The following is a 23428-nucleotide window of genomic DNA, read 5'->3' on the forward strand; positions in this document are numbered from 1 at the left end:
CATCTGCGTACCCACCACTCCAGACAAGGTATGGACCTTTCTATTCATCCTGTAAAGTTCCCACGCGTACCTTTGTAGTCAATTTCTTGTTCCCACCCCACTACCCATCTAGAGAGCTGCTGATCAGTCTCCTTCCACTGTGGACTGAATTTGTCTTTTCTGGAGTTCCTACAAGTGAAATCTGGCTTCTTTCACTTGGCATAATACATTCGTGATTCATGCATGCTGTTGCGTGTTGGTTCCTTTCAATTGCATCCCATGGTATGGCTCACCGTATTGTTATTTATGCAACCTGTTGATGGTCATCTGGGTGGTGGTTTCCACTTTTTGGCTATTACAGATAAACCCGCTATGGCCATTCATGTACACCTCTGTGCGCATATATGTTTTCATTTCTCTTGGGTAAATACCTGGGAGTGGAGTTGCTGGGCCTAGTAGGAAGTATATGTGTAATTTTATTAGAAGGAAGGACTGTGCTCCTAAATAGGGTGGTGAGAGCAGGCTTCACCTACCAGGTGATGTTTCAGCAGAGGCCAGACAGAGGCAAGGGGAGTGTCTGTGGGGAAGAGTGTTCTAGGCAGAGGGAATTGGGAGATCGGGTGTCAGCAGAACAGCACGGAGGCCAATGTGACAAGATTAGAGTGAGTGAGCAGGAAAGGCCTGCCTAGGAGGTGAGGTCAGTGTGTGACAGGGCTGGATGCTGTCTGGCCCTGAGGTCATGGTGAAGGCATTGGCTTTTACTCCGAGAAGCCGCAGGAGGGTTCTGAACAAGAGCTGGGGCAGGATTGAGCTTGTATTTTAACAGCCGCCTCCTGGATTGCTAAATGGAGAATGGGCTGTTGGGCAGGGAGCAGGGAGGCCAGCTAGGCGGCTGCTACAGTGGTCCTGGTGGTAGATGCAGGAGCTAGCTGACTGGGGTTGAGGTGGTGGAGAGTGAGGAGTGTCAGAGTCTGGGTCTACCCTGAAGGTGGAGCCAGAGGGGAAGCACTGGGCGTGGGAGGCGAGGGAAAGAGATATGAAGGATAGCCAGGACCTGAGGTGGCCTCTAGGAGCTGAGAGTGACTCCTAGCCAACAGCCAGCAAGGTAACATGTACCTCAGGCCGGCAACCCCAAAGAACTGGATTCTGCGAATCACCTGAGTGAACTTGGAAGAAGACCCTGAACCTCCCCAAAGGAACACAGCCCAGCTAAGAGCTTAATTCAGCCTGGTGAGACCCTGAACAGACAACCCAGCTGTGCCACACCCAGAGCCTGATCCATAGTAACTGTCAGATGGTGGTTTTCAGTCACTAAGTTTGTGATAACGTTTTACTCAGCAATAGGTGACTAATACAGACATCCTGGAATCCTACAGCATCAGAACTAGAGTTCCTTGGCAACTATTGACTCCAACCTCCTCATCTACAGCTGGATAGACTAGGGTCCAGAGAGAAGACAGGCCTCGAACCCTGGTCCCAACAGGTAGGCAGCATGAGGCAGAAGCTGGATGCCCTGCCAGGCCCAGCCCCTCATCTCCTAGGAAGTACCAGCTCCTCTGCCGACCCCTCCTTCGTCTGGACACTGGTCCCCTAGATAGCCAGCTTCTGGGTATCCACTGAATACCCTCGGCTCCCAGGCCAGCAAGCTTGGGCAGTTTCCCCACTAGGCCAGGCCCAGTGACCAGGAGGGAGGTAGCATCCTCGTCCCCACAACAGAGAAGGGCCCATGGGCAGAGGAGCCACACCTGAATCTGAGAGCCCAGCAGGGAGGGACTGTGCCTAGAATCCCAGCTCTATTGCTCACTGGCTGTAGGACTCTGGCCAAGGGACACCTCTTTGCTGAGCTGCAGGGTCCAGTCTGTGAAATGGGAGGAGGATTGCTGTTCTCCAGGTAGCCAGTGAGCTCAGGCACATGAAGCTGTTGGTGGGAGTTCTGTAAATGCACGAATGCACACCCCCAACCTTTTCCTTCATGTGGGCCTCAGTTTCCCCATCTGCTAATTGATCTCATGCTTTAGATATGCTTTGAGGGTCCTTTTAGCTCTAACAGTTGACCGTTTTAGGGTTCAGATTATGGCTCTGCTTGTTATCAGCTGTGCGACCTTGGATAAGTAATTTAGTCTCTCTGAGCCTATATTTCTTAACTTGTAAAATGGGCTATTAATAATGCCTATCATATAGGCAAAACTTTCTCTGACATTAGATCCTACCAATGTTTTCTTAGGTCAGTCTCCCAAGGCAATAAACAAATAGGACCTAATCAAACTTACAAACATTTACACAGCAAAAGAAGCTATTAAGAAATATGAAAAGGCCACCTGCAGAATGGGGAAAATATTTGTAAATGATGTGTCAGACAAGGGCCTAATTTCTAAAATATACAAACAGCTCATATAACTCAACAACAAAAAAACAAACAACCCAAGAAAAATGAGCAGAAGACCTTAATAAACATTTCTTCAAAGAAATCATACAGGTGGCAAGTAGGTACATGAAAAGATATTCAACATCATTAATTATTATAGAAATACAAATCAAAATGACAGTGAGGTACCACATCACACCATTTAGAATGGCCATCATTAAAAAGTCTACAAATAACAAATGCTGGAGAAGGTGTGGCAAAAAGTGAGCCCTCCTACATTGTTGGTAGGAATTTAAGTTGGTACAGCCACTATGGAAAAGAGTGTGGCAATTCCTTAACAAAACTAAAAATAGAAATACCATATGATCCAAGAATACACCTGGAAGAAAACTATAATTTAAAAAGATACGTGCACCCCCTATGTTCATAGCAGCACGGTTCACAATAGCCGGGACATGGAAACATACATCGACATATGAATGGATAAAGAAGATGTGGTACATATTTATGATGGAATACTACTCAGTCATAAAAAGAACGAAATAATGGCATTTGCAGCAACATGTAACTTACAGATCATCATACCAAGTGAAGTAAGTCAGAAAAAGAAAGAACAAATATCCTATGATATCACTTATATGTGAAGTCTAAAATACGACACAAATGAACATATCTACAAAACAGAATCAGACTCACAGACATAGAGAACAGGCTTGTGGTTGCCAAGGGGGAGGCAGGTAGGGAGAGGGATAGCCTGGGAGTTTGGGGTTGGTAGATGCAAACGATTACATTTAGACAGGATAAGCAACTAGGTCCTGCTGTATAGCACAGGGAACTATATTCAGTATCCTGTGATAAACCATAATGGGAAAGAGTATAAAAAAGAATGGATGTATGTGTATAACTGGGTCACTTTGCTGTACAGCATTGACACAACATTGCAAATCAACTATACGCCAGTTAAAAAAAAAAGCAGTACCTGTCATTATATGAGAAATGCAGGTCAGATACCTAGTCTAATGTCTCAATAAATGTCAGCTAGTGTTATTACTGTCATCATTATCATAGTTCCGAACATATGAATTAGGTAGTGCCAGCAGAGGAGGGCAATAGGGCAGAGCCTCCCAGGGTGGGTAAGTTCGGTTTCCTTGGAGATAATGTTTGTGGGTTGGGCCTACAAGCATTTCTGGGAAATCCAAACTTTCCCCTAGCCATTAGGTCCTGCATGCATCTAGAGCCAGGATCACAGTGCTTATAAATGATAACCCTACAGGCAGGCTTTGGGAAACAAAAATATGCATTTATTTCTGTTCCCAGTTCTGAGAACCGCCTCCTGCTTTTCTCTAGAGGGATGCCAGTCGCTTGTGCCAACACCTGGAGGCGGGGATGTGTATCACAGACACAAACATGGGTGAGCATCTCTATGGTGTCCATCCTCTGACCACAGCTAACCCGCAGGTATTTCCAGATACCTGACTGCAGGCTGGCCAGGCCAGAGTCTCTGCCAGGAATTTGAAATTTGAATGGAGGGGCCCTCCCATAAATCCACTGCCAGACTCTTGCTTAGTCACTTTCTGGTGTTTGTCACCCGCTTCACCTTGGCTGACATGGTGACTGGGGGCACAGAACATTGTGAGGAACTGAGGACCAACTGTGGGATGGAGCGGTGACCCTCCCATCATGCAGGCAACTGGGGGATGCTTCTGGGCAGAAAGAGCACTGGACTCAAATTCTGGTTCTCTACAAACTTACTGGCTGTGTGACCTTAGGCAAATCACTCAGTCTTTCTGTGTGGTCCAGTGGGATGGGACGAGTGGGGACCTCAGTGAGCTAATGGGGAAAATGAAACCCAGAAGGAGGAGGGCTTTACTTAAAGCCACACAGCAAGCTTAGGACAGACCCTGGAGGGCTCTCGTGTCTGCTAAAAATCCCAGCTCTGGAGATGAGACAGTCCCTGGAGCAGGGAGTGTGTCTCTAATTAGTGGTGGGACCGGTTTTCCCTAGATGACCCTCAGGCCCCTAGCACTTCGAAGATCACAAATTCCTTTCCCAACCAGTTGTCACATTTGTCCTGGCAGTATTATCAATGTTGCCTCAAAGATTGAGCAAATGAACCCCAGAGAGCCCCAAGATGGTCACACCCCAAGTTCACTGCAGTTTGAACCAGATCTGAAAAGTCTGGGCTTTTTGTTCTAAGTGAATGTTTCCCAGGCTGGTATTTGAGAATGCATTGAGGGTAGTGGTTAATGAGCTCCCCATAAGACTTGTTAAGTTGCTTGCTTTTATTCTGATGGTAATCTTTAAAAAGTAACTCAAATATATTCTGAACCATCTGCATAACCACAGATAAGGCCTACTTGGGATTGTATTTGGATCTGGGGTCACACTGGCATCAAAGAATAACATTTGGGACTTCCCTGACAGTCCACTGGGAAGGGAGTGCTGGCTTAATCCGAGGTCATGCAGCTAAGATCCCACATGCCTCCTGGCCAAAAAATCAGAACATAAACAACAGAAGCAATAGTGTAACAAATTTAATAAAGGCTTTAAAAATGGTCCTCATGAAAAATATCTTTAAAGAAAGAATAACATTTATTGAGAACTAACCATGGGCCAGGCACTGTGCTTTTTATTTTTCACGTAGTATTCATTTAACCCTCACGATAGGTACTATTATCACCCCCATTTCACAGAGGATGTTGAGGCAAAGAGAGGTTAAGTAAATTGCAGCACAGTCAACAGCGAGTGATGGGGTGCAGCCAAGATTTGAACCTAGGCTGACTTCAGAGTCTGTGATCTTGACCACAACACTTTACCACTGTCACCTGCTTGGAGGGGTGAGAAAAGGGCAGATATAGCCTTGAAATGTATAATGAATTCCTGCTAAGCGAAAGGCCATGTGATGCAAAGGTAGAGAGTGGGAAGGAGGCTCGCCATGGGAAAAATAGAGCCAAGTGGTGGGAGAAGAGTCAGCAGCGCACAGGGGTGGGTGGAAGTGTGTGACGCACCCAAAAGAAATGGCAGCATGACGAGTGTCCCACACGCACATTGCTAGTGATAATTCAGGTTTAGCAAAGCAGCATCGTCCATATCACTGAAATTAATGTTGTTACATTGATGCTGTGGCAGCATAACTTAGTGGTTAGGGCTAAAGAGACATGATTTCTGAGTTCAAATCCATCTTCCTCCTTGTCTTATCCTCAGACTATGGGCGAGTCACTCAACCTCTCTGAGCCTCCGTGTTCTCATCTCTAAAATGGAGCTATAATAGTGCCTGATAGACTGCTGGTTTCCTATGCCATTCCCTTCTCTTCTTTTTCTTTGTTGGCCAAACCCTGATTTTATTTCTGGTGCCAATGTACCCAGCCAAAATGCTACCTAGTCTCTCTTACAGCTACCTGTAGCCAATGAGTGGAAGCCAATGAGGTGAGGTTTATGCGAAATATCCTTAGAAGACTCGGATGCAGCTGAGAAGGAAACCAATGTGTCCTTTTTCATCTTCCTACATGGAAATCAGGCATTAAGGCAGGAGCCCCAGCAGCCATCTTGGGTCAGAAGGACCTGGAGGATGAAACCATATGTGGTAAGGATGAACACGAACAATATGAGCAGCACGAAGCTGGAAGGAACCTGAGACGTTGATAAACACTGTGGAGGCTGCACCGGCTCCGGCTCAGGTTGATCTTTTCAGACTTCTTTTTAGAACAAATTCTTTTAGATTTACAGGCCTATTACAAAGATAATACCGAGAGCTCCTATATACTCCACACCCTCCCTTATTATTAACATCTTATATTAGTATGGTACGTTTGTCACCATTAATGAACCAATATTGTTACCTTATTATTAACTAAAAAGTTCACTCCATTCAGATTTCCTCAGTTTTCCCCAAATGTCCCTTTTATATGCTGGGTTCCCACCCAGGACACCAAGATTACGTTTATCATCATGTCTCCTGAGGCTTCCTCTTGGCTGTGACAGTTTCTCAGAATTTTCTTTTTCTTTTTATGACCTTGACAATTTTGAAGAGCTCTGGTCAGGTATTTTGTAAAATGTCCCTCGATTGGGATTTGTCTGATGATTTTCTTATAGTTGGACCAGGTGATGTGTTTGGGGAGGGAGGTCGCAGAGGTGAAGTGGCAGCCTCTTCACTTCTGTCAAGGTAGACACTGTCAATATTACTTATTGGTGTGGGGGTGAACTTTGATCACTGTCAGGCTCCCTCTGCAAAGTTACCCTTTTCCCTCTCTTTCCATGCTCTGTTCTTTGGATTAATGTCACTATGAACAATCCACACTCTAGAAGTGGGAGTTACTTTCCCTCCTTAAGGGTGGAGTATCTACATAAATATTTGGAATTCTTAGGAGTGTTATCTCTTCTATTTATTTATTTATATCTGTATGGGCTCATGGATATTTATTTTATTCTTTGGGGTATAATCCAGTACAATTTTATTTATTTATTTTTTTGCTTAAATTGTTCCATCTTTGGTCTTTGGGATCCTGCTCTGCTGGCTCCCTATATATACTTCTTCACCTGAGTAAAACAAACTGAGATAGATTTTTCACAACAATGGTTTCAAATTCCTCCCATTCCTCCATTCTCATGCCGTCACAATGTGACTTTATTATAGCTTCTGGCATCAAGAAAGACCTGGCCCTCTTTCTGGATCCCTGGAATCTGGGCTGGGCTGTGTGACTTGCTTTGGCCAATGGGAAGAGACCAAGGCCTGAAAGGGGCTTGTGCATTGGGGCTGTTGTACTCAGGACCCTAAGACTACCAAGTGAGAAAGTGGTGCCAGCCTGCAGAGGAGAAGCGGTGTGGGCCAGTCACCTGCCCACCCTTGCCAACAGCCAGGTAACAGCCAGATGCTGGAAGCCTTCATTCACAGCTGACTGCAGATGAATGATGGACCCAGAGGCAAGCTGTTCCCCCTGAGCCTGGGCCACACTGCCCACCCACTGGGTCGTGAGCACAGCAGTGGTCAGTTTAAGCCACTAGCTTGTGGGGTAGTTTATTATGCAGCAAAAGCTAACTGCTATGCAAGCCACTTTCTTTTAAAAATCTGTTGAGTTTTCTGTTAATTGAAAAGTGAAAGTGAGCTGCACAGCTGTGTACGATTTTTTATGACCCCATGGACTGTAGCCTGCTCGGCTCTTCTGTCCATGGGATTCTCCAGGCAAAAACACTGGAGTGGGTGGCCATTCCCTTCTCCAGGGGATCTTCCTGACCCAGGGATCGAACCTGGGTCTCCTGTCTTGCTGGCAGATTCTTTACTGTCACTGCACAATGTAAAGATGAATGGTAAAATTTATTCTAGTAATATAAAATTTTAATTTTCCTTTACTTGGAACAACATTTAGTAGCAAATAAAAAACATCATGACAAGTTGAGAGCGACTAGAAGAAAAAGTTTTATATTTTGGTACCCCTACTCGCATGTTTTTCCTAGTTTTTGAAACCATGTTTTTCCCCATTTTCACTTTGCATTGAGCCCTGCAAGTCGTCTGGAGGTGGGGCATGGTAATCCACTCCAGTATTCTTGCCCGGAGAATCCCATGGACAGATGATCCTGGTGGGCTGCAGTCCATGGGGTTGCAAAGAGTCAAACACGACTGAAGTGACTTAGCACACTGTAAATCACGTTGTTGGCCCTGTTTGGAATGCTTGCTGTCAGGACTCTTCCTCTCAGAACCCAGTTGCCATGCTGGGAGGAACCCCAAGCAGTATGGAAAGAGCATGTGTAGGTTCTCCAGTCAGTAGTCCTGCCCAAGCCTAGCCTTTGGGGTGTCTCAGCCCAGGTGACAGAAATAAAGCCTCCGGATGATTGCATTCCCACCTCTCCTAACCTTCCCCTGGCCCCAGCTTAACTTCCAGACACCTCTGTCCATCTGAGTCTTCCAGCAGACACCCACCCCTCATGGAACAAAGACAAGTCATTCCTGCAATACCCTGCCTGAGTTCCTGCCCTACAGAATCCCTGAGCAAAATAAAACCCATGGTGGTTGTGTTTCACCAGATTGGGGTCATTTGATATGCAGAAGGAAATGTATCCTTGTTTATTCATTTGGGTTGATTCCAATCTTTTGTTAATACAAATGAAGCTGCAGTGAATAACTGTGCATAGTTTGTGTATATTTAGATTCCTAGAAATGAGGATTACTGTGTCAAAGGGTAAAATGCATACACAATTTTGTTAGCTATTGCCAAATTCCTCTCTAAACAACTTTCTTTGTGCTTACAATATATTTGTACATGTATAATTTCCCTCTCCAACATAACTACAGAGAAACATACATAGAGAAAAATGCACAAACAGAGGTACATCTTGACAAATTCTCGGTGAAACTAAACATATGTGCGTAATCCTCACTCAGGTCAAGAAACAAACGTTCCTGGCCCCCTAAAAGCTGCCCTAGTCCCCCTTCCCAGCTCCCTTCCATGGTATCCGATTTCCTTTTGGTGTTTCCAGTTAGGGGCTAATACATTTTATGCTCTTGGGCTTTCATTATAGTCATCAAAACCTGTTACATCCATGTCAGCTTTGTTAGATCCTCCTTTACGGTTCTGCCAGTCTGTTGGGTTATTGTTCTCAAACTAGGTTCCAGTGGAACCCTGGGGTCCTTTCTCAAACGACAGGAAAAAGAACAAATGTGTGGACTGGCTCTTCTACATGCAAACATCTCCCTAAAACATTTGGGGTTCATTCCCACTTGTCTGCCACCAAGTGTTAACAATGACAGATGTTCAAGAAACGGGGGAAACCCAGAAATGCCATGAGCTGCACTGAGAATAAAAGTGGTCATCCTCTGTAGAGAAGTCATTTGCACCGGGACAGGACTTTTATGTACGTGTGTGCTAAGGCGTGTCTGACTCTTTGCCACCCCATGGACTGTAGCCCTCCAGGCTCCTCTGTCCATCGGATTCTCCAGGCAAGAATACTGGAGTGGGTTGCCATGCCCACCTCCAGGGGATCTTCCCGACCCAGGGATTGAACCCATGTCTCTTGTGTCTCCTGGATTGGCAGGCAAGTTCTTTACCAATAGCGCCACCTGGGAAGCCTTTTTATGTATAGTAGATAGATTTTCTCTCATCTTCAAAAGTCTTGGTGAAATAGGTACTGTGATCCCTCTTTCACGGGGAGTGAAAACCCAAGCTCTGAGTGGGGAAGTAACTTGGTCAAGGTTCCTTGCTCACACTGAAGGATGGGAGAGGCTGGAGGCTCTGGGCTCCCTGACAGCCCTGGCTTCCTTTGATTTAGACCGCATCTTCCTGTCTTCTCTGTCTGGCACCCACGGCTCTACCTACCTCTGCCTCTGTCAGAGTTCCAGCCTCTTCCTTCCCTCCTGAATATTCTGAAGCTTTCCCCTGAACCAGCCCCTGGGCCTTTGCATGTGCTGTTCCCTCTGCCTGGAACCCTGTTTCTCCTCTTTCACCTAACTTCTCCTTGTCCTCAAGGATGCCTTCCCTAAGTTGCCACGCTTGCCCCGTGAGCACCGTGCAGCTCACCTGTCACGGTCACTGTGCTGCTTTTGCTGTTTGGCTATTGTGTTTCTGTCTCCTCCCGCCCACCCTAGACTGTGGGCACTTTAGAGCAGGTGTGTCTGTCTTGTTCATGGCCGTGTCGGCATTGCCTAGTTGTTGGCACACAGCTGGTATTCCAGTAACGATTTGTTGAGGGAAGGAACCATCTTACTTGAGTCTCACAACTCTGTGAATCTAGCAGGGCTGGGCTGTTCACTCTCATTCTATGGATGAGGAGAGTGAAGCCCAGCGAGGGAAGGGGTCCAGTCCCCTGTGACCTGTGACTAGCCAGGCCTGGGTGATGTGGTCCTGACACCTCTCCCAGAAAGAGAGGAAGGCCTCAGCCAGCCAGGGGGCTTCCCAGCCTCCCATGGCCCTCCCCTGCTCTCCAGATTAGAATTGGCAAGTGTGACCTGTCTCTGCCTGCCCCCTGCCCAGGACGTGGTGGGCAGGGGGAGGTCGGGGAAGGGGTGAGGGGATGGGGAGAAGGCCAAGGAAATTGACAAGGAAAAAAGCTAAGTCCTACTCGCAGAAGAGCTGGGGGTGGCAGGGCTGTGGTCCTGTGTTCTGAAGCCAGGGCAGGGGAGTCAGGAAGTCAGAAGCAGGAAGGAAGCTCACATCCCTGCCCCAGGGGGATCCAGCGGAGACAGTGGGCCTTTGTCTTCCTGTGTGTTTCAAGCACTGGCCAGCTTGAACTCAGCAATTGCTTATGTATATATTTATTTTCCTTTAACCTTGGTCACAGGGTGAACACGCTCTGGAGCAGGTCATTTGGGTCCAAAACTGTCTCCTCACTGTGTGACTTTGGCCAAATGTCTTGGCTTCTCTGGGCCTCAGTTCCCCCATCTGTAAAAGGGGAAGATGATAATAGTACCTATCTTCCATGGTCATTACAGGGCTTCCCCAGATATTCTAAGGAAAATTCTCCATGGTTGGAGACAGCATCACAGAGAGCTTACTATGTACAGGCCCAGTTATAGGGGTCCGCAATTTACTAAGACTTCATGGGGATTTCGGAGGCTCCAGCATGATACTTGAAAGCGGCAGAAGTAGGATGGGGACCCAGCTCTCTGCAGATATCAGAGGGTTGAACCAATGAACCGTGTTACTTAGAGAGAGCAGCCGCTACATGTTGGGCCCTGCCTTCCATGCAATAGGGACATAAAGATCAAGTGGAAATGGACAATTTTTCCAGGATACCTGGTGGCCATCAGGGACTCTTTCTTCAGCAGGAATGCTTCCTACCGAAGCCTCTGAACTCCAGTGTTAAGAACCCCTGGAGCAGGGGTGGAGCTGGGGAAGGGTTGAGCTGAGTGATAAAGTCCTGCTTATAGGCTGAGCTCAGGGTACTTGGGAGCCACTGAAGGTTCGAGACAGGGGAAGTGACATGACTGTAGGCCAGGAGGGAGCACACCTAGAGATGGGGCCCTATGAGGAGGCTGCTGGGATCTTCCAGGCAAAACCTGAGGCTGGGGTGAGAGGGCAGGTGCTGGAGGGGAAGTGGTGCCGGATGTCCTGCCTCCCTTCCTGCCAGCTGGGAAGTGTCACCTTTGAGTACAGCTGCCCTGGTCCCAGAGAAGGCAGCTGTGGTCGAGGATGGCAGAGCCACCCGCTAGACACAGACTACTCAACTCCAGACTCGCACAAAAGTGAAGTATTTAACTCACTGAGTTTTAGAGTCTTTCTGCTACAGCCACTAAGCCCGAATCAGAACTCACTGTGTGACCTCAGGCAAGGAACTTTACTTCTCTGAGCCTCAATTTCCACATTTGTAAATTGGGGGCAACAATAGAACCTGCTAAGATTCAGAAATGACACGTATAGAGCTAAGGAGGAGGCACGTGGTTAAAGTCCCTCATTCCCACACAAGTCCCCTTGGCTGACCCCCTAACTCCCATTTAGCCCAAGGGCAAGCATTTTATTTTCTCTGCCTCCTTCTGATTCCCTTGGTGGCTCAGGGCAGTGGACACAGGGCCCTCCAGGGCCCTTGACCCAGGATCTGAAAGACTTTCAGATAGAGGTGATCCCTCTCCTGCATTTTACAGATCAGGAAACTGAGGTCCAGAGAGGGGCAGGGATTTGCCTCAGCTCCACAGGTCCATTCAGAGTGATGCTGAATCCAGTTTTTGGTGGGCACTGGGCAAGGAGTCGATCTCTGATAAAGGTGCTGGGGGCACCTTCTCCCACCCTCTCCCCAACTCACTGGGGAGTGGCAATACTGGCTCAGTGGCATCACTCCTCCGCACTAACTTCTTTACAGTTCCTCATGACCACCCCAGGGCCTTGGCATGCGCTGTTCCTTTAAGTGGGAGAGCTCTTCCCACAGCTCCTCACCTGACAGCCTGTTTCTCACTTTTGTCCTTCATTTAAGTGACTTTCTTCAGAGTCTTTCCCTGATCATCTTGCCCAGTTGGACCATCTGAAATCTTTTACCTGTAACTCCTATTTATTTTCTTCACTTATAAATTAACTAATCAGTTAACTTAAATTAAAAGAATTTTGATTTTGGTGAGTCTTTCCCTTTAGTCTCTTAAGCACCATGATGCTGGACAGTGGCTGTCTGTCTGTCTGTCTTGTTTGCTGCTCTCTCCCCCTCACTGAGCCAGGCTCTGGCTCAGGGAGGTCCTCAGTACCTCCTTGCTATATGAATGAATGGATATGTGCATGAATGAATAAATACCCAAGTGAACGTGCCAAGTCTGGACATTCACCACTGCCCTGAACCTGCACGACTTCCCTGTGACTAGATCGCAATCTCCCCATTATACAGATGAAGAAAGTGAGGCTCAGAGAGGTCTTACAGGGGAGGGTAGGAAAGTGCGGGATGCTAAAGGCCATTGGACTTCCCTGCCCTCTGGACACATCCAATGGCAGCTCATAGGATACGTTACACATTAATCTAACACGAGAAGTAACACATTTATGCTGGTTGTGGCCTGAATCAGACTCCATTCTCTGAAGGGCTGCTCCATCAAAAGATGCTGCTGCTGCTGTTGCCAAGGCAACACTGTTAGCTTTCCAAAGCTTCTTTCATGAGAGAGGTGAAGGCCCACATGGACACTGTGGAGGGGAGTCAGTCCAGAAAAAGGGGACAAATACCCTTTTCTACTGAGACAAACCATCCTGATGCTGGCTGCTCCCCTGCCCCCTGCAAAGGGCCACCTCGTACCCCACCCATGGTTGCTGTCTCTGGGCTGTGCACAGTGAACTCTCTTCCCCAGTGTGGAAACTGCCTTTGCTGGAAACATGCAGAGATCTCAGGAACAATGTATTCTCCCTGCCTGGCTCCACCAGGATTTACCAGATGCCAGTGGGAAAGACAGAATAGTCTTGGAAAACTTTCCAGAAGGTTCGTTCAGCCCTTGATATAGGTGGAGAGGATACCACTCCAGCCTTTTTGTGGTTGATGCCAAGATGCCTCCAGAGAGCTCTGGACGAGGGAGGCAACTGAAAGATGCAAGTGCACTGGAGGTGGTGTTGGCTGAGCTACTTGGATGAAACTCTTTCCCCTCTCTGAGCTCTAATTTCTTCATTGCTAAGATGGGGAGAATGCTGGTCTGGTGCAGAGAGAGGTGACAAGGCTTCTATGTAGGCACCTGCAGATGTAGGTTTCCTTGCAGTTTCTGCAAGCAGTGGCTTCAGGAGACCCAGCCAAGGCCAATGCCATGCCAGCTAGGCCCCAGGACCCTGTGCACCCAGAATCCTTTAGCTGTTCATGTCTGCAGGCATGGTGAGTCAGTGTTGCTGTCTTTTAGGCATCCGCAGGTGCTCTGTCCTTATAGCACAGATGGGAACCATAAAGGCTCAGAGAGGGCCAGGAGTGCTGCTCCAGGGGCAGAGCTGGGACTGTGAACTAGGGTCTGACCCCTCTGGGCAGGACGCAGCAGTGTCCTTGATAGTCTGGGGCAAACCAGGGATTAGCTGGAGCCCGAGGGACAGGCCTTGGGGGCATGGAGGCTAGGAGAAGGGGCAGGGAAAGAGATGAGAGCCGGGAATCTGCAAGAGGGAATGAGAAAAAGTGAACCTCTGTTCTCAACTGCTCAGCATCCCTGCTTCCTGAAGCGGCTCCTCATTTTCTCCAAGGCCAATCCAATGCCTTGGAGGGGACTGACCTCAGTCCCTGGTTCCAGGCATGATCGTGTGACCCAGGTCCGGTCAACCCGAATCACAGTGGTAATTGCAAGGATGGACACAGGATGAGTCCTGGCTGGAAAGAATCCTGCTCTTGTTGGAATCACTGGGACAGGGGAGCTTTCTGGCTGAGGGATGTTAAGCAGGCAGAACACGAGCCTGCAGTTGCTGGAGCCACTGTCAGGAGAGAACCTGATGGAGAATGAGGTCAGCATGATGGATGGCAGGCCTGAGAGGTGAGGAGCGACATCGTTTGAGCACCCAGATCTAACCACACCCGAATCTATCTCTAGACTCCCTGTATGTGAGTCAATCCACTCCTCAGGATAAGTTTTCTGTCCCTTGCACTTGAGAGTCCTGGCACAGAGAAAGAAGGAAAGTTAAAAAGGAAGGATGAACATTAAAAAAAAACAGATATGTGAGGGTTACCCCAATTGGGTTCTTGGTGTTTTTAGACAACTGGGATGCAGGTAGGGATTGGAGCCTTCACCCCACCCAGAGGAGCTCTGTTCCTGGGGCTCCCAGCAGTGCCTATACACTTGCAGTGAAAAAAAAAAAATGCTGTAGCTACAAAAATAAATCACTTACCTTCCCTAGGTCCAGGAGAAGGGGTAGCATTTACTACTAGGGCCGATTCCTCCACCCCATTCACTTCTTTGGGAACTAACATTATTAGGCACCTGCTTCCTGCTGGGCTCTGCTAAGAGGCTGAAAGACACGGTCTCATTTCCTCCTGCCCCAGCACAGACCATCTCCATCTCACAGACCAGACGATCGAGACCTTGAGAGGCCGGACCACTGGTTTCAAGTTCAGAGCCGCAGGTCTATCTGACTCCAAAGTCCTGCCCATGGCACCACGCTGCATACAGTAGATGCTAAGTAAAGGCTCGCCTGGCAAATGCTGGATAAGGTGGTGTCAGCCTTCTGGGCAGCAACCTGCCCCTAGGTACTTTTCCCTCCTGCCTGAAATGTCACCATTAACAACCACACCCTTTGGTTTCCCAGGAGATCAGCACTAATCTGTGCTGGACTGACTCAGGGGATTGGCAGAGGTGGGACTCAGGAGGTGGGGCAGAGCCAGGCAGGACGAAGGTTGCCCTGTTTCCATCGCACAGCCTCATGCAGGAGAAAACCTTCTGAAGACAGAGGGGTGTCCGGGCGGGAGGGCAGGTCGGTCCTGAATGGGCCCAGGTGTCGGCTGAGGACAACAGGGCTTCCGTGGCCTCATCAGGATTGACGCCGGTGACACAGTAATGGGAGGGTGGCAGAGTGGCCGTGGCCCCTCTCTGCTCCTGTCCCCTGAAAGAAGCTCATGAGGAGCCCCTGGTTGCCCAGACTCAGCAAAGCCGTCTCCATGGGTAACTGCAGCATCGTTCTTGGATGAGAGAGGGGGAGACTAGGAGTTCTGGTTTGGAGGCAGGAAGGATGTGGACCCAGTGATTGGTGTCCTTCTCAAGACAGAGTGGGCAGTCCCCAAGAGTCCCCAAACGAGAGCTGGCATAAGTTGGGGACACAAGAAGGGCAGCCCCAGCCAGAAAATTGGCTTCCTAGGATCGGAAAAGTGTTGGAGTGCTTAGTTCTAAGACCAAAGACTTAGTTCTAGACACTTCTTCAGTAACAGCATGTCTGTTTCAACCCAAAGCCTCCTTCCAGTTGTTTTTAGAGGCTGTCTGAAAATGTCATGGTGGCCCTCATTGCTGAAAATGGTGAAAACAGCTGGGGGTGGGGATGGGGCCTGGGGTTTAAATCATGACTCAGGAGAACCAATTTTCTCCAAGAGCATCCACAGCCCCAGGAGATGCTCTGAGAATCAGGCCCCATTTTCAAATAAGTAAATTTGGGGAAAGTGGCCTACTCTAGCCCTTTCATGGGCAGTCACAAAGCACATGACCACACTGATGGCTCTGACAAGGCCTGCAGCTAAAATGCCTGTCTACATTGATTTAACCCGCTGTTTCCCTCCCTCATTAGACCACAGGTACCTTTATTCTCTCTGGAACATATTCTAGAACATTCTAGGGGTAAAGGAGTACCTCTTAGATTTCCTGGGGCCCTTGAGAAACGATGTCTGAGCTTTAGATGCTGGGGCCTAGGAGTGATGGACAGTGTGGGTGCAAATGGCAATTCCCATTATAGGGGGACACAGCTCCTTTAGTCTTGAACAGAAAGTTCAAGGATGTTCAAGGACGTGAGAAAGCTTGGAACAAGAGATGGCCTTTCCAACAACCTGGGGACAGCATCTGGGCCTCCACCTGGGCGGTTTCCTCCTGTAAATACCTTCCCACTTGCCTGAAATTCCACCACTAGCTGCATATTCCTTTGCAGAGCCCAGTTAAATCTGCTCTCCACTCGTTCAGGATACTGCAACCCTCAGGTGGGCAAGAGGGCCCTGCAAGGAGGCAGGAGGGGAGAAGAAAAAGGGACACCGAAGAGGAAGGAACCCCTAAATGTCCACCATTTCACAACTTGAGGGGAAAAGGGCCGGAGGCGACTCTTCTGGACTCCTGGGGCAAGGAGGGCTGGCTCAGGGGACCCCCAGGCTGTCCGGGACAAGGTCCTGGCATTGTGTCCTGTGTTCGAGTCCAGCTTGTCCAGGGGATACCATGGCCATGTCCTCCTGTGGGACCAGCCTCCAGGCATGGCTGTCCCTTAGATGCCCGAGGGACGCATCATCATGCGAGTGGTGCGCAGCGAGTAGCTGGGGCCCCGGAAGTAGTGCCAGCGGATGCCGTTGAGCTTGCGCACGTGGTGATGGGCCGGGTAGTAGATGCCGTTGAGGTTTGAGAGGCCACAGGCATCAAACCACCACCCTGGTGGAGGCGAGAGGAAGAAGCTTTAGGGAGGTGGGGATGCAGTCAATAGGGTGAGGGCAGCCCCCTACCCCAAAGGAGAATCAGGGCTGTTGGCCCCTGAGAGAAGCCAGCTTGCTGAGGATGGGGTTGGGTGGGAATGGGTGGGAGATACCCAGACCCTCTCCTCAGCCTGGGGCCTCCAGAGGCTGGGAGCTTGGGTGTGTCTCTCTGATGTCTCTGTCTCTCTTTGCTCCCTGTGACCCTGCCTTTCTGGGTCTCTCTGCCTCTCACCCAGTTTCCATTCGTCTTTCGTGGATGAAACGTGATCTGTGTTTCTCTCTCTCTACCTTTCCCTCTGTACCTGCCCCTGTCCCCATGCAGCTCTGTGCCCACCTCTCTGTCTGTTCATCCTGGTGTCTCTCTCATTTCCATCTGTCCCTGTCCCTGTGTCTCTGGAGGTCCCCTCCGATCTCTGTCCCTCTCATTCCATCTCTCACATCCCATCTCCCACTCTCTGACTTTGCTCTCTGCAGAAAACACTGCCTGAGTCAGAGCTGGTGGGCGGCTGCCCCTCTGACCCCCACCCACGTCTCCCTGCTCCTGATCCTGCTTGACCTAGAGGAGGGGTGAGGGGGAGTCTCAGATCTGGTGTTGGAGCAGATTAGGCATTTTACCCCCCTAGGGTGCACCCCGGTCCTCACCATCAGTGCTGCTCTGAGGTCTCAGGGGAGAACTGGAGGTGCCAGCTTTAGGGGGCAGTGAGACCCTGGAAGGGACCTTAAAGACTCAGTGGAAGCAGGGGAGTTTGGATGAGGTACAGCCAGGCCAGCTCGCAAGTGAGTGAGACCCTGACCTGTACCCACTTCCTGATGGCACCTGGCTGCACAAAGACCCAAGTGGGGAGGCAATGAGGGTGTTCAGCCACGTGAGCCTGTGCAGAGGTATGGGTTCACCCCATCTTGCACCCACCTCCAGACAGCATCTGGGCGCACTTGCAGAGGCAGTTGTCATTGTCTGCGTCACGTGTGCTGAAGTTGGTGCCCTGGAGGACCAGGCTGCTCTGGCGCCCTGCTGAGCCACTGTACCCACTCAGAGAAAGCCTGGAGGTGGTGATAGGAGAGAGGCACAGAGTCAGGATGGGGCTGGTTGAGGAAGGGGCTCCCCTCTGGTTGTCCTGGGAAGGGAGCCCCATCCTGGGATGCTGGGCCACGTTCCCTCCTGGACTGCCCTCCCTGCCTGCTGCCTCCAGGGACAGAGTCCCCACGTGTGCCAGGCCCCTCTCAGCTGGACCTGAGTCTTGGACAGTTGTGAGAGTGATCATGATAATAACAGTAATATTAATGAGGACCATGGCTAGCACTTTTTGAACATGGACTGTGTGCCAGGCATTGTTTAAAGCACTTTACATGAGCTGACTCATTCTTCTCTAATCCTCACCATACCCTAAAACTCCTGTTTTACAGAAGAGGAAACAGAGCTCCTTAGAGCCAAAGAAGCCTGCCCCAAGTGGCCTGACTTGAGAGCTGTGTGCCTTCCCTCGCCAGCTGACCATCCTGCAACCCTAGCCCTGTCACACCTCCTCACACTCATCTCCCCGCCCCTACTTCCAGGAAGACTTCCTTGACCACACCAGCCCACACGGCACCCCAACACCTGTGACTTCTACCCTGGCAGCCAGCTGGGGAGGGTTTCTATTTATCAGGCTACAAGACCCTGGCAGACACCTTGAGGCCTCTGTGGTGATTACAACCACGATCTTTGGGGACAAAATGCCTGGCTTCAAATCCCAGCTCTGCTGCTCGCCAGCTGCATGCCCTTGGGCAGACTGCTTCATCTCTCAGCTTCAGTTTCTTCATTTTCTAAACCGGTAATGATAGCATATTAACCGCCATTGTGAGGGGTGAGCCCAGCATGTGGCGAGTGGAGCAGTGCTGGCACGCGCTAAGTGCCCAGCACGCTCAGGGCTTGTTGCTTTCCGTCCTGTCCTGTTCATGTGTTCCCAGCCCGGGGCGCGCGGCTGGCACAGGCTTCCACTGAGCCTGGCTGAAGACAGTGCTGGGGCTCGTAGCGGGGGAGGGGCTCCACTGACAGCTGCAGTGGGAGCCACTTTGGGAGCAATCGAGGTCTTCCGGGTGGAGGCAAGTGGACACTAGGTGCAGCCAGGGCGGTTCAGGGGAGCTCTGGTTCCCCAGGGCAGGGCCTGTGAGATGCCCCCAGAGGGATCCAGAGGGAAGGTGGTGCCTTGGCATGTGGCCTAGCTCAGTCCCGGTACCTCCCATCCATGGACTCTGCCTGCAGAGAGGGCAGGGCCAGCTCCGGGCAGACAGCCATGAAGCCTCAACTATGCCCTTAAATATATCACCCTGGGCTTGCATGACTGGTGTTGCAAACCCCCTTCCAAGAGGCTCACCTAGCCAGGGCCTCCCTGGGGTGGGAATAGGCTGGCCAGCCCACTTGCTCATATGGTCCCAGCTTCTTGTGGCTGTTGACAGCTCCCCTTAAGGGCTCAGACATGTCACTTCAAGGCCAGGCTTGGGGCTCAGGCTGAGGTTGGGGGTCATGTTTAGTCTGGGGCCGCATGAAGTCAGCATTGGACAAAGCCAAATGATCTCATGAGGTCATTCAGCAGCATCAGCCCCTTATTGGGCCCAAGTCCTCAGCCTCCCTTCCCTGCTCTTCTGGGAGCCAGAAAGGGGATCTTCGATCTCTAGGGGACCCTCAAGTCATGGGCCAGGAAACCCCACTTGACCCATTTTTCAGATACACTTTGAATGTATTCATGGCCGAGCCCTGGGGAACCCAAACAAACACACGAGTCCTTGGACGTCCCCAAGTGAGATACAGAAGGGGCGTGAGTCTGTGTCTGAGGTCGTGAGCATTTGGATACGCGTCTCTGTGCCTGCGTGTGCGTGTGTGCGCGTGTGTGTTTTGAGTTTGTGCAGCAGTATCTGTGGTGGGTCTGGTGCGTGCTCTGCAGTCTGTCTTTGTGGCTGGGATTGTGCACGTGTGTATCTGCAAGGGCTTCTCTGAGGCATGTTTGCACACGTGGCTGGTTGTGTGCCTGTGCTTGTTTGGGTAGCTATGGCACTTTATGAGTCTCTGTGCTCTGAAGGTCCACGTATGTCCCCCAGGGGTGTGGTGAGCCCCTCTGTACAAACATGTGTGTCTGTGCGTGTCCCTATGTGCCTCTGCGTGTATCTTGCATTTGTGCCTGTCTGGGTGGGTGGGCACCTCGGGGAGGCCTGTGCCTGCTGCCAGTGCGCGCTGTGCCTTGTCTGTGCCTCCCTCGCCCTGCTCCATGGCTACTTCTCTGCAGGCTTCTGCATGCACCCCAGCTGGGCTCCAGAGGGTCCCCATCATTGTATCTGACATATAAGGGTGCCCCTCCTGCCCATGCCCCAGCTGCTGACTGCAGGCTTCCTCACCTCTGGGCTTCCCTGAGAGGATCCTCCTCATTTTATCAGGCAGCTGACTTTGGACAGTGGGGGCCCAGGGACCAGCGTCTGTTTCTGCCACTTTCCCCTAGCCCTTTTCTGGCAGTTTCCAAGCCCCTCTGTGTTTTCCAGGATCTTCCAAGCTGTTCCTGAATGAGCAGGGCCTAATCTTTAGGATCCCAGCAGCCTTTGAAAGAGCATTGCTTAAGTTTAGGATTTCTGTGGCCAGCTAGATGGCAACTCTTCTGTCTGCCCCCCACCCCCCGCAGAATATCCCTGCTGCCTGGGGTGTCCTCTCTATCCTCTCTTTGTCTGGAGAATGCCTACTCTTCATAGGCATCACCTCCTCCAGGGAGCCCTCCTTGCTAGCACAAGTGTCTCTGTGCTCCTGTGCTGTCCCCTTAGGCAACTCCTGCACTCCTGGGGGTGTGGGAAGACACACTCACCCCAAGATACACATGACATACTGGACTGTGAACAGTTTTGAGGGGTAGAGCGCAGGTCTGATTCTTCTCCAAATGACCAAGGCCAGCTCACACTTAGCACAGGGCAAATGTTCAATATGTTGTTATTATTATTTTGGGGTCGCTAAGGGTCAAATAGCTGTGGGCCCTTTGAGACCTGAGAGTAATGGGCAGGGAGCTTCTCCAGGTCTCAGATAGAAAGTCAGAGGCAGCACATCAAATTCACATAGGAGAGCACAGCAAGTGGTTCCAAATTTAACATAAATGCATATGTTTGTATAAATGGACATAAATAACTGAGATATACATAGATGTAGAGATATTGAATTTCTGTCTTTGGATATATTGTTTATATATCTCTAACATTTACTTAACACTTACCATATGCTAGGCATTTTCCCACAGGTTGTCTCAATTATGACATAGATAGTGTGTTTTACTGAGGCACAGAGAGGTAAGTAACTTGTTTAAGGTCATGAATCCAACAATGGGCAGTCTGGCTCTAGGGCCATGTTCTTTAGCACAATGAGATATAATACTTTCCTGATATTTCTTCCCTAAGAAAAATGGCAGATCATGGACTTGGGGCCACAGAAGCTGCTGCCCCAGAACTGGGTCATGGAGATGAAATGAAGTTTAACTGTTACATGTGTAGGAAAGGGAGGCACCCCCCGCTTCCTGTTATGCACTTACTACATCCCAGGCACTGGGGATGGGGACAGCAGTGAACTTGCACAGAGCAGGCCAGCCAAGTGTGTGAAGGGATGGCTTGGGAACAGGAATTGTAATATAATAGTATAATATTATTTGTTGGATATTTACTAAGTGCCAGTGTTAATGCTCTATGTGTAGTATCTCATTCAAGCTTCACAGCACTTTGAGGTGGGTACACTTTGGGCATCCATTTCACAGATAAGACAGTGGAGGGAGCGACTTGCTCAGGGTCCCTCAGGGAGGATAAAGCCAGGATTTAAGCCTTGGCTTTGGTGGTCAGTGGCTTAAAGAGAGGTCAGCCAGGTGTGGTGGCTACTCACTGGTCAGCTCAAGGAGTCAGGGGGCATTCAGCTCAGCCAGCCTAGCCCAGACTTGGGGATGTTTCATTTAGCTCTAGACCTTACACTTTACGAAAGAGCATTATCAGATTGGGTTGAGTCCCATAAAGAGGGATGTCAGAAGCAGCCAACTGGAGGAACCAGGAACATTCCACCGAGAGAGGAGTTGGGGGCACATCACCAAGAGGCCGTCAGAGGGGGAACTAGGCATACAGTGCAAGGAGTCAGAGAGTCCCCAGCGATTCTTTGGAAGGAAGTGGCTTCCCATTAATGGAAGCACTCCAGCATGGTTGGATGGCTGTGGAGGAGGTTCTAGCATCATGTGAAAAACCAGATGACATGTGCGGTCCCTTGTGGCTCTGGAGCATGAATCTATGAATTCAATTCTGTCCTGATTCCAAGATGGCTTATCCTAATATCCTCAAGTTTCTCAGAGACATAACATGATGGAGGAGAAACACAACGAGTTTTGGCAGCAAAAATGAGTTCAAAACCATGCCTGCCCTACCTTGTAACTCTGGGCAGTTCCTACATCACTAAAGCAGGTATAGCAACACTTACCTCAGAAGGTTATGTGTGTGTGTGTGTGCTTAGTCACTCAGTCGTGTCCGGCTCTTTGTGACCCCATGGACTGGAGCCTGCCAGGCTCCTCTGCCCACGGGGAGTCTCTAGGCAAGAATACTAGAATGGGTTGCCATGCCCTCCTCCAGGGACCTTCCTGACCCCAGGGATCGAACCCAGGTCTCCTGCATTACAGGCAGATTCTTTACCATCTGAGCCACTAGGGAAGCCCTCAAAATGTTATGGGGAGGATTAAATGGAGCTATGTGCCTGGAACATAGCAGGTGCTCAAGAAATGCTCATTTCTTTTTCTGAATGGGACCAAGAACCCAGGCTGAGGGGGATGGTGGGAGACCTTGATGATTTTATAAGTTGCTCATATTTAAGACATCTTGCGGTACAGAGGTACGGAGAAGCTGACTTGACTCGCCTGAGTTCACATAGCGAGCTGGAGAGAGCGAGAATGAGCCTAGGTCTCTCATTCCCAGCCCGGAGAACTTTCCACTTCCCCTCACAGCATAGGACAGGCTGGGAACATCACCTCCCTGATTCCAGGCCTCTGCAAAATTATTGACTCGGGGTGACTGACCTTGGAAGGCCCCTTCCCGCTCCCAGCATGGCAGCATCAGTGGCTTTCTTTCCACCCCACCCAGTGGCTGGGCTGTGCTGAGTGCTAACCAGCCGCCTCCAGAGCCCATGACGCGCGCCCAGATGGGGGACAGATGGCAGGAACAGGAGACGCCCAGGGACTGACCCCTGGTGCAGACTCTGTAGCCACTAGCCCAGGGTCCCCCGCCCACCCACCAGCCTGGGCCCCAAGCCCACCTGTACAGCTGCCCCTCGCTGCCCAGCTGGAAGTGCTCATACTGGGCGTAGGCCTCGTTGCCTTCCCAATCTTGCAGCTCCACTCGCAGAGAGTAGGTTGCCCTGCTGGTGAGCTGGTGCACCACTTCATTGCCTAACCAGTGCTCTCCAGCTGGGTTGCCAAAGCCCTGGGAAGGGGAGAATGGGGGTGAGTTGCACGTGGAGGACAGAGGCTATGCCTCTGGTTAAGGATCTGGGCTGGGCCCGGGCTCTGGGGACATTCACCCAAAGCCACTTTGCTAAATGACCAAGTTCATAAAGAA

General features: G+C 50.1%; 2 protein-coding genes across 2 annotated transcripts in view; one reads left to right on the top strand and one right to left on the bottom strand.

Moving 5' to 3' along the window:
• The window catches only part of FAM110A (family with sequence similarity 110 member A), a 74352-nt gene that overhangs the window by 20751 nt on the left and 30173 nt on the right, over positions 1-23428 (top strand). The window lies entirely within an intron of this gene.
• Positions 14379-23428, bottom strand: part of ANGPT4 (angiopoietin 4) — a 47883-nt gene continuing 38833 nt past the window's right edge. The window contains exons 7-9 of the mRNA XM_040247640.1: positions 23127-23293; positions 17760-17890; positions 14379-16808 (exon numbers count right to left, since the gene is read on the bottom strand). Of these exons, the coding sequence (XP_040103574.1) occupies positions 16648-16808; positions 17760-17890; positions 23127-23293 (459 nt within the window). The 3' untranslated portion in view covers positions 14379-16647. The remainder of the gene's footprint in view (positions 16809-17759; positions 17891-23126; positions 23294-23428) is intronic.

This window comes from Oryx dammah, unplaced genomic scaffold (genome assembly GCF_014754425.2).
Source record: "Oryx dammah isolate SB20612 unplaced genomic scaffold, SCBI_Odam_1.1 HiC_scaffold_10, whole genome shotgun sequence".
NCBI classification, from domain to species: domain Eukaryota; kingdom Metazoa; phylum Chordata; class Mammalia; order Artiodactyla; family Bovidae; genus Oryx; species Oryx dammah.